This window comes from Octopus sinensis, unplaced genomic scaffold, assembly GCF_006345805.1.
Source record: "Octopus sinensis unplaced genomic scaffold, ASM634580v1 Contig16980, whole genome shotgun sequence".
Classification (NCBI taxonomy): domain Eukaryota; kingdom Metazoa; phylum Mollusca; class Cephalopoda; order Octopoda; family Octopodidae; genus Octopus; species Octopus sinensis.
Window position 1 is genome coordinate 1 of NW_021834721.1, and position 12128 is coordinate 12128.

Below are 12128 nucleotides of genomic sequence, written 5' to 3' on the forward strand. Positions count from 1 at the left end.
AAAAGGAAAGATACCTAAGGGAGGTAATTCTTACCTGACATTTAATTCAAAACCCTGAAGATAAAAAACCATCCTTCTTATGCTATTAATTATTTTATTCGTTTGTTTCAGTCATTTGACTGCGGCCATGTTGGGGCCCCACCTTTAGTCGAACAAATCGACCCCAGGACTTATTCTTTGTAAGCCTAGTACTTATTCTATCGGTGTCTCTTGTCGAACTGCTAAGTTACGAGGACGTAAACACACCAGCATCGGTTGTCAAGCGATGTTGGAGGGACAAACACAGACACACACATATATATATACGACGGGCTTCTTTCAGTTTACGTCTACCAAATCCACTCACAAGGCTTTGGTCGGCCCGAGGTTATAGTAGAAGACACTTGCCCAAGGTACCACACAGTGGGACTGAACCCAGAACCATTTGGTTGGTAAGCAAGCTACTTATCACACGGCCACTAATGTGGAAAATATATAGTCAAATTTATAAATTTGCAACAGTTATTTGTATTTTCTTAGCCCTAGATCAGCCCTGATTGAGAAGAATTATTATCAAAGATGTTCAAGCCATCCCAAATGGCTACATTGGTGGAATGTCTTCAAACATAGATCAGCTAAAAACAGGGCTGACCTATGATAAACAAGAGCAACATTCACTATCACCCTTAAAATCCCAACACCAACACTGACGACCCAACATAAGCTAAGAGTTGCTGAAGTATGGAACAAACTGCCGCATCAGTTGTTAGTTGTCGGATCACTGCATCCTTCAAAACTTCCATGCTTCTTGAGATTCGTCAACACTACACCTGATTTTCTCCCCTCCATACATGCGCAAGCATGTATCTGACTCATACACTGTTCGCTTTCCAGACATTTGTACATTACTGCATATACTTTACACACACTTTTGACAAGTTGTGGTGCACCTGAGCACTGTATACAATAATTTTCATTATTATTAAACATTCACCTATCTAGAAAGAGCAACCAAATTCTCCTCAAATCACATGTGCTGTCTTAAATAATGGAAGACACATTGGATAATAGTCTTAGATATATTATCACCATCATCGTCATTATCATCTTCATCATTGTTTTACATCCCTTCCATTCAGGCTCCATTTGGATGGATTGAAACAGCGTTTTATGGTCAGTTGCCCTTCCTATCATGAAGCCTTTTAAATGCCTCGTACAACACACATTGATGCAGTATACCTATTCTGAAAACCAGGATGTAATCTATATCTGAATGAAGAGACAGGATGGCCAGGATGTCTTTAATCGTTGAGTGGCTGTGTGGTAAGTAGCTTGCTTACGAACCACATGGTTCCGGGTTCAGTCCCACTGCGTGGCACCTTGGGCAAGTGTCTTCTACTATAGCCTCGGGCCGACCAAAGCCTTGAGTGGATTTGGTAGACGGAAACTGAAAGAAGCCCGTCATATATATGTATATATATATATATATATATATATATAATATATATATATATGTGTGTGTGTGTGTGTGTGTGTGTGTGTGTATATGTATGTGTGTGTATATGTTTGTGTGTCTGTCCCTCCAACATCGCTTGACAACAGATGCTAGTGTGTTTACGTCCCCGTAACTTAGTGATTTGGCAAAAGCGAAACTGATAGATTAAGTACTAGGCTTACAAAGAATAGGTCCCGGGGTAGATTTGTTCGACTAGAGGCGGTGCTCCAGCATGGCTACAGTCACATGACTGAAACAAGTAAAAGAGTAAAAGAATATGTTAGATCCGGATTGATCCACTGCTAAACATCAACAAAAACAATTCTCAAGAAACAAAGAAAAGAACTCAATAACAATGACTTGTGATTTGCGATTTGTTTAATAAAAAATAATATAAAACTATAGACAGAGAGCAACGTTTGAGGGGAGGGTGAAGAAAGAAGTAGAGAAGGAAAAAGAAAGGATATGAAGAACCTTCTCACTTGGGGTGTTTTCCTTTTTTTGATTTCTTTTTGATCAGTTTTTTCTTCTTCTTTGGAGGTGGGGCTTCGACCGGTCTGTCTTGATCAGCTTCAGCTAGAAAATGGGGGGTGGGGCAGGGAAAAGAAATTAAACAATTTTTTTTAAATGTTTCTGAAAAGATATTAAAAGATATTAGCAGTGAGCTAGGTCCACAGTAAACAAATTACTTAAACTGAGACAGACATGTAGCTCAGCTACTAGAAAAATTCAGGTACACAATCGAATGATTACAGGAACATTGGGGACACAATCAAACCATCTACAAACACTCAGGTAGACACTACCCCAACTATGGTGAATGAGGTACACACAGACCCAAGTGGAGTGACTGCAGTTCAGACCAACTCAACTACAGCAATTAGGTATACATTGGCCCATCTAAGGAGGGCTAGAGTACAAAAAACCCAATAACATGAGGAACGCTAATATAACTATGGTGACCAAGATAATATAACATGTATATAATATATATGCATATAAGATAACATGCATATAACATGGTGACCAAGATAATATAACTATAATATAAGACCCAGCAGGACCAGTGAGACCATAACCTGTGGCTTTTACCTGGGATGTAGCCAGTCCACTTATGCATACCTTTCCTTCTTGGGACACAAAACTCTACTTGTGAAGATCTGTTGAGGCAAATGAGAATCAAAATCAAAATCGATCAACATCAATGGAAATTGTAGCTGTGATACCAACGCCGGTGGCGTGTAAGAGAACCGTCCAAACGTGGCCGTTGCCAGCACCGCCCCGACTGGCCTCCGTGTCGGTGGCACATAAAAAGCACCATCCAATCGTAGCCGTTTGCCAGCCTCGTCTGGCACCTGTGCCGGTGGCACGTAAAAAGCACCCACTACACTCACGGAGTGGTTGGCGTTAGGAAGGGCATCCAGCCGTAGAAACATTGCCAGATCAGACTGGAGCCTGGTGCAGCCTTCTGGCTTCCCAGACCCCAGTTGAACCGTCCAACCCATGCTAGCATGGAAGGCAGACACTAAACGATGATGATGATAACTATAATATAATTATGGTGACCGAGATACATAAACCCACCTAAGGATAGGACACACAATAACCTAGCAATACCATTTATTGCTCAATACAGCATATTATATCCTTACTACTGTCCCTTATTACCTCCTCTTCCTCCCTGACCCACTCCTATTTCCTTCACTTCCTTTCCCCCACGCTGATATTCAATGCATCTACCTTAATCCCCATCTCTAATCATGTCACACTCTTTTCACACTCCAGCGCACTTACCTACCCATCGACTGTTTCTTTCCTTCCATTCCTATTCTCTCAAAAATACACCTATCTCTCTCTTTCTAGCTGGGGAAACCTTGTGTTCACCTCGCCAGCAAAACACCCTTATCATCCCTATCATTCTATCACCTCCTTCAGTCCTATATCCCACTCAGCCAAAGATATTTGTCACATGAGTATCTGGTGACCGCACTGGTGCTGGTGCCATTGAAAAAAAAAGCACCCAGTACACTCTGTAAAATGGTTGGCATTTGGAAGGGCATCCAGCTGTAGAAACCAAAAGCAGACACTGGAGCTCAGCACAGCCGTCTTGCTTGTCAGTTCCTGCTGAACTGTCCAACCCATACCCACGTGGAAAAAGGGACATTGAATGTGATGATGAACAAGGACACATACTAACTCCTGGGCATGAACTAGGGTACACAATAACCCAGCTACAGTGACAGAGGTACATATTAACCCATCCAAGAACTGGGGTACACAAAAACCCAAGTACATGAACTGAGATACCCCATCTAACTACAATAACTGGAGTACAAGTTAACCCAATACAATAACTGGGGTATATATTACCCTAACTGAATGAATTGGGATACATAACTATTCAACATGAACTGGGATACACTAACTCTACTACAGTGTATAGGGTACATATTCACCTATCTGACATAGATTGTCCCCCACTACTATTTGGCGACTGTTATTGGTTTGTTTGCATCCCCTGGTTCAATAAAATAAGTACCAGACTTTAAAAAAGTAAGCACTGGGGTCAATCTGTTTGACTAAACCCTTTAAACCCTTAAAAGCAGTGCCCCAACATGGTTGCAGTCCAATCGCTAAAACAAGTGAAAGACAAAAGATAAAATAATCTAAAGCAATTTAGTAAAATAAACTTTTTTAAATAATAGACCGGTTCCCATGCCAGTGGCACATATGCCAGTACCCCCTGACTGGCTCTTGTGCCGGTAGCAGGTAAAAAGCAGCATCCAAACGTAATCGATGCCAGACCCACCTGGCAGACTCCTGTGCCGACAGCACATAAAAAGCACCCACTACACTCTTGGAGTGGTTGGCATTAGGTAGGGCATCCAGCTGTAGAAACTCTGCCAGATCAGATTGGAGCCTGGTGCAGCCACTGGCTCTCCAGACCTCGGTCAAACCGTTCAACCCATGCCAGCATGGAAAATGGAGGTTAAACGATGATGATGATGAAATTAGTAAAAATTTCTTGCATGAAATTATAATGGTGGAGTTTAATTTAATCAGGAAGACTTCAAAATGGGAAAAATCTTGTATCATAGATCCACGAGTGTTACCAATGGGTTGGTATCAAAAGGGTTAAAGAGGCTTAGTGTTAATACTGGTTTCAAATTTTGGCACAAGGCCAGCAATTTTTTTTTTTGGTGGGAGGGGTAAATTGATTACATTGACCGCAGTGCTTGACTGGTACTTATTTTATCAACCTCAAAACAATGAAAGGTAAAGTTGCGCTTAGTGGAATCTGATACATTAGTTGAGATTTTGTTACCTTTACTTGACCCAGGCTGTGATTTCTTGTGTGCAGACTGCCAAAGAGCATTCCTGACGAACCGCTTAGCTGCATCTGAATTCAGTCTGGGCGCTTTAGCTTTGTCTTCAATTTCTTTCACACGATTCATATAAGTCCGGACACGGTCCTGGATGAAATGAAACAGGAGAATATATCAATGAATAATGATTATTATTGTATTATTAATTTGTGTTTTGAGAATATGTTCTGGCACCCTATCACTACCATCTTTATCTCCCTTCCGGCTACTCTTGCTTACCCTCGCATAATTCGAGGTAGCCATGTATCATCTTTATAGCAAAACATTTGTGCTTGTCCCTCTATCATACTTCAGCCTCTCAAAAGCTGGCATTAAGCCACCTGCTTCTCTCTCAGATACACTCTCATTCAGTCAAGAGGGCCTTTTTTTCCTTTTCCTTTCTTTGTTTTGTCTTGCAAGTTACTTGGTGACCTCACTAGTGCCGGTGCCACAATAGAAGTACAGGTTGTAAAGTAGTTGGAGTTAGGAAGGGCATCCAGCTATAGAAATCATGCCAAAGCTGACATCAGGCCCTGACACAACTCCACTGGATTCCATCAACCCATCCCACCCATGCCAGCATGGAAAATAGATATTAAATCATCATCATTGTTTAACGTCCGCTTTCCATGCTGGCATGAGTTGGACGATTTGACTGAGGGGGGTTGGTGAGAGTGTAGTGGGTGCTTTTACGTGACACCAGCACGAGGGCCAGTCAGGCGGTTCTGGCAATGACCATGCTCAAAAGGTGTTTTTTACATGCTACCTGCACAGGGGCCAGTCCGACAGCACTGGCAACGACCATGCTCGAATCCTGTTTTTCACGTTCCACTGGCACATGTGCTGGTAGGGTGACTCTGGCAACGATCACGTTCGAATGGTGCTTTGCACACCCCACCAGCACCGGAGCCAATTCGTGGCCCTGGCAACGATCACACTCAGATGTGCTTTTAACGTTCCACTAGCACGAGTGTCAATTAGGTAGTACTGTCATCAGCCATGTTAGCGATTTTGATTTGTTTACACTTGCCTCAATAGGTCTCCACAAGCAAAGTTCATTGTCCAATGAATGAGGGGTTCAGCCCTACTGCCTAGCAATTTAGATGAGTGCCTTCTTCTCTAGCCCCATGGTCAATCAATGCCTTGTGAGTAAATTTTTTGAAGAGGGAAACTGTGAGGAAGCCCAGTGTGTGTATGTCTCTCACCACTTGCGAGTGAGTATTGGTTTGCTGATGTCCCTGTAACTTACCAGTTCAGCAAAACGAGAGCGATACAATAAGTACCTGGGCTACAGTCCAGTGACTGATACAAGTAAATGAAAATACAGAAAAGACTTTGCATTGACAAATTATTTATAAAAAAAAACAATATTTACCAATTCTGTTTTCACACCTTTTCCTAAAGGCTCCAAACCACAGGTATTTAAATATGCTGGAAAAGAAATAAATAACTGTTAGGTACGGTAATCACCGTCATTATTAAAATTATCATCAACAACAACAACGACCCTATGATTCAAGAAAGAAACTGTTCAGTTTGAAGTCTGTACATGTGAATTTAAAACTACCGTTATAAATATAAAATTATGTAAAAATGTCTTCGTACATTCTAAATACCAGATTAATAATGAAAAATTTTATTATTTTACAAAATCTCACCAAAATTTTGACTATTTCTGAAATCAGCTGAAAGATATGGATAGTATGTATATATCAGCTTTAAAACAAGCACATCACAGCTTTCTATAGCATCGAGACCCCCTTCGGTCATGAATGACCGTGGGATTGCACCTAGAAAGTTACCCTCCCAGGCACAAGTCCGGGCAAGGTGGTTTATGGAAGACCAGCAGTCGCCCATGTATACTCGCCTCCCCTCACCACGCCACCAGTATTATCCAAGGGAAAGGCAAAGGGGCCGAGACAGCTTGGCACCTGTGACGTCACAACTCATTTCTACAGCTGAGTGAACTGGAGCAACGTGAAATAAAGTGTCTTGCTCAAGAACACAACACACAGCCCGGTCCGGGATTCGAACTCACAACCTCACAATTGTAAGCTCGATGCTCTAACCACTGAGCCATGCACCTTCTATAGCATAGGAAGTAACTAAAAGGGTTGTTGACAAGAAAGGCATCTAGCCATAAAACACAGCTTCGAAAGACACATCCAACTCATGCTAGCATGGAAAAGCAGACATAAAAGAATGATGGTGCCACTGCTGTTACTAGGTTTGTACCACCCCCTTAAGACCCAACTACACTCTAGCTGAAAAATATAGAATGCCTCATAAGTAATATAAACATCCTAAATTCAGTGGCGGCGTTAATGAAGATGTTACGCGATAACTTCATGTCTTAAACTTATCTTTATTAATGTGTCTCAAATTATACATCGATATAGACAAGATTTACAAAGATATAACCATTCGAGCGTGATCATTACCAGCATCGCCTTACTGGTACTTGTGCCGGTGGCATGTGAAAAAGCATTTGAGCGAGGTCGTTGCCAGTGCTGCTGGACTGGCTCCTGTGCAGGTGGCACATAAAAAACACCATTTGAGCGTGGCCGTTGCCAATACCGCCTGACTGACCCTCGTGCCAGTGGCACGTAAAAGCACCCACTACACTCTCGGAGTGGTTGGCAATAGGAAGGGCATCCAGCTGTAGAAACTCTGCCAGATCAAGACTGGAGCCTGGTGCAGCCATCTGGTTTGCCAGTTCTCAGTCAAATCATCCAACCCATGCTAGCATGGAAAGCGGACGTTAAACCATGATGATGATGATAACAGTTAGAACTTGTGATCTGCCCACGGACCTTTTTCTTTGGAAATTTTTGCCTGCCGCCCTAAAATGTTTCCTCACCCCTGCCCTACATCAATGATTTCACATTTTAATACAATGTAGCACATTAGACATGGGGACAGTCAAATATGAGTACACGAAAATCAGTTAAATATGATGCAAATAATAAAAAAGAAATTCAAGCATAACAGATATAACAAGTGAAAGAAACTTTACCCCAGAATAACGAATTCATGGCGTAAACAGCAACTAAATTCAGCTTAGCTTGTTCCAAAGGGGTGAACTGAAAAACACAAAGAGGTAAATGAAGTTCTTAACATATTTTCCAGTAAATAATATTAAAGCTTCTTATCATTATCAAAATCAAAGTGAAATTCGATGACGGGCACGAGCACCATACGAGTGTGATCATTGACAGAGCGGCTAACCGGCTTCCGTGCCAGTGACACATAAAAGTCACCATTCGAGTGTGACCGTTACCAACTTCGCCTTACTGGCACTTGTGCCCCTTGCTAGTAGGGTGCTAAGAGCACCATCTGAGTGTGATCGTTGCCAGAGCGGTTAACTGGCTTCCGTGCCGGTGGCATGTAGAAGGCACCATTTGAGCAGGATCGTTACCAGCATCACCTCACTGGCACCTGTGCCGTTGGCATGTGTAAAAAGATTCGAGGGAGGTTATTGCCAGTATGCCTGACTGGCCCCCATGCTGGTGGCACGTAAAAGCACCCACTACACTCTCGGAGTGGTTGGCATTAGGAAGGGCACCCAGCTGTAGAAACTCTGCCAGATCAACATTGGAGCCTGGTGCAGCCATCTGGTTCGCCAGCCCTCAGTCAAAACGTCCAATCCATGCTAGCATGGAGAGCGGACATTAAACGATGATGATGATCGTCATCATCATCATCACAGAAGATCTCTCAATGGAATGTGATGAGGAGTAAAATCTGGAGGTAAAAGAACTGAAGTATGTCCCACCACCACTACCTGCTTACATACAAAATCCGAATTAGCTATATAGTAGCTTATTTAGATCTTGCTGTAAGCTACTACACAGTATGGTCACTGCTGATGATAATAACATATTCTCTTCAGTGGTACCAACTTACAAAAGGCGGTGAGATGGTAGAATCGTTAGCACGCCGGGCAAAATGCATAGCCGTATTTCGTCTGCCGTTAGGTTCTGAGTTCAAATTCCGTCGAGGTCGACTTTGCCTTTCATCCTTTCAGGGTCGATAAATTAAGCACCAGTTACGCACTGGGGTCGATGTAATCGACTTAATCCATTTGTCTGCCTTGTTTGTCCTTGTTTAGCCCCTTGCGGGTAATAAAGAAATAGGTACCAACTTATATGAGGAACTGGACCAATGAGAATTAAATGTCCTTTGCAGTGAGGAAATAACATTAGCTCAATGATTAATATCATTTTAATCATTTTGGCAAGTATGGGTGACAACTCCAAATATGTTTCTGCCTCGTTAGAACTCCTCAGCAAAACAGACCTTCACTGGAGTCACCAAAGTAATGGTGAGAGAATCACTATTAGATGTATGATATTGTACGTGAATGGAAGTGAAAAATTAGAATATTTTAAAAAATAAATCAGAAATTAATTACTCGGCAATATCATTCGTACTTCCGATATTATCTCCTCCTCTACATCTAAAGTTCAAACCCCATCTACATCAACCTTGTCTGAGTTAACAAAAAAATAATCCTGCCATGGTTAATTTTGCCACTTTGTCTTTCATCCTTCTGGGATGAAATAATAATAAAGTATTAAGTACTGTGGTCTTTTGTATCAACTAGCCCAATCCTATGAAAACTTTCAGCCCTGTGTCTAAATAAAAAACAATTATTATTATTGTAATTAAGGCAGTGAGCTGGCAGAATCATTGGCAGATAGGCACAGGAGTGGCTGTGTGGTAAGTAGCTTGCTTACCAACCACATGGTTCTGGACTCAGGCCCACTGCGTGGCACCTTGGGCAAGTGTCTTCTACTATAGCCTCGGGGCCAACCAAAGCCTTGTGAGTGGATTTGGTAGATGGAAACTGAAAGAAGCCCATCATATATATGTATATATATATATATATATATATATATATATATATGCATGTGTGTGTATATGTTTGTCCTCTCAACATCGCTTGACAACCGATGCTGGTGTGTTTACGTCCCCATATTGCCCTTCATCCTTTCAGGATTGAAAAAATTAAGTACCCGTTGCATACTAGGGTCGATCTAATTGACTGCGCCCCCTCCCCCAAAATTTCGAGCCTTGTGTCTAGAGTAAAAAAAAAAATTATTATTCCCTAGTTGTTGTTTAGAACCAGGTTAGCTCTGCTCATGCAAATCTACAACGGAAAATAGTAATAAAAAAGATTATGGAGACGGATATATATCAATTTTGCTAAATATTAGTGTGTGTGAAAAGTTACTGGCTTTAGGGGTGTCACGAACGGTCTGGCCGGAGGCTCAACCTTCTGAGTCTTTTATGGGGCTTACAAAACCTGAAGGACCACTGCAATAAGCGTGTAAATCTGAGAAGGGAGTATATTGAATAAAACTATAATTAACTGATCCTTTTGTATTTTCTTTTAACCAAAGCCAGGAACTTTTCAGCACCCCCTCATGTATGTATACATGTGTGTGTGTGTGTGCACAGGCGTGCACACTGATGTTTTCCTTATTACAGTATATGCACAGTAAAGACCAGTTTATTAAAGATATCTCAATGTTTTCAGTAATTGTGGAGTTTAATTTTGGCGTCTGATTAAAACGAAAGTAAAATTTTGAACATAGAAAATAAAAAAAAATAAAAAACTGAAACGATGAAACGTACTAATAAATCCGGTTAATACTTGAATCGTTATTGCATATTTTTATTTGAAGATATTTAATACGAATAATTTCCAGAAACGAGGTACTACTTAAGAAGAGTGGTCCCGGTGCGCGCACTCGCACATCCGCGCTACACATCCTACAACGACTATCTAGCAAAATAAATAATTTTTTAAAAACAAAGTAAATAAAGCACAAAAACACAAAGTAAGGATCGACTAGCTAGTGCGGATGCGCGAGTACGCGCACCGGGACCACTCTTCTTAATATTTCATCTGCGTTTACTATTTTTTTTTTTTTTTCGCCTTCAGATTTTTAATTTAACCGCACCTTAACATATGGCTCAGTTAATTGGGTTGAAGTAAACATTAACCAATTGTTGCTTATGTTTTTTTCTGTTAATCATTAATAAGTTTGATTACTTTCGTTATTTATTTTTAAGCCATTTTATTTTACCAACCACAGGATCGATTTCTATAGTGAAGAAAGACAAAATAATCGATTAAATTGACTCCCAGTATTTATTATTATATCGAAAGGCGGCGAGCTGGCAGAATCGTTTGCACGCCGGGCGAAATGCTTAGCGGTATTTCGTCTGACGTTAAGTTCTGAGTTCAAATTCCGCCGAGGTCGACTTTGCCTTTCATCCTTTCAGGGTCGATTAAATAAGTACCAGTTACGCACTGGTGTCGATATAATCGACTTGACCCCTTTGTCTGTCCTCTCTGTGTTCAGCCCCTTGTGGGTAGTAAAGAAATAGGTATTTCGTCTGCCGCTACGTTCTGAGTTCAAATTCCGTCGAGGTCGACTTTGCTTTTCATCCTCCTGGGGGTCGATTAAATAAGTACAAGTTACGCACTGGGGTCGATATAATCGACTTAATCCGTTTGTCTGTCCTTGTTTGTCCCCTCTCTGTTTAGCCCCTTGTGGGTAGTAAAGAAATAGGTATTTATTATATCGACTAAAAAAAACCATGAAAGAAGACAAGATTCAAAACGAATTTTGGCTGCTATATATAAATTCCTACAACATTTAAGTTGATATTTTTATATGTGGTTCCTGTGTTAATTTAAACCAAGCTACCGAATTCTGCAGTTTCTTTCGCCTTATTCATTAGAATCAACGGTAAACTAAATCGCTAAAATCCTTTGAAGCAAATAATTCGCAACGTGACAGAGGTTTATGTTATTCTTACCGATGTTAATTTCAGAAAATATAGAAGAAAAACAAAGACGAACATATATATGTACCTCTGACTGTATTTCTATCTGTGATTTTGAAAGCATGGGGGTAAAAGATTCTTCTAAATTCGTTAAAGAACGATCCAAATCTGCTAATTTTTCTTTCAGATTCTGCGGAATGTCTGTCATGTTGGTCGCCATAGCTGTGAAGGAACGGTGATCAATGGCAGATGTCCCGTTCGCAACGAACGACGCAAAGGGACGTTATTCCGCATTTTCAGCGCTTTTATTTTTTTCTCCTTTTAAGAATAATCGTGATTATTTTAGACTATTCAAAAGTGGAATTAAATGATTCGCCGAAGAAAAAAGAGGACGTTGTCTAATGGTACAATCAAAAGGGTTATTGTCGAAAATGTTACAGGCGTTTCTTCTTCCGCACAACAATTTATTCCACTTTTTAAATATTTAT

At 40.9% G+C, this 12128-nt stretch overlaps 1 protein-coding gene across 1 annotated transcript; it reads right to left on the minus strand.

Moving 5' to 3' along the window:
* Positions 1-1834: 1834 nt before the first annotated feature.
* Positions 1835-11894, minus strand: LOC115230989 (nuclear nucleic acid-binding protein C1D). The gene is made up of 5 exons (XM_029801084.2): positions 11729-11894; positions 7856-7922; positions 6215-6270; positions 4800-4947; positions 1835-2050 (listed from the first exon to the last, which is right to left on the minus strand). Exons 1-5 carry the CDS (start codon positions 11858-11860, stop codon positions 1953-1955), a joined length of 501 nt encoding a protein of 166 aa, XP_029656944.1. The 5' UTR covers positions 11861-11894; the 3' UTR covers positions 1835-1952.
* Between the last annotated feature and the right edge of the window lie 234 nt (positions 11895-12128).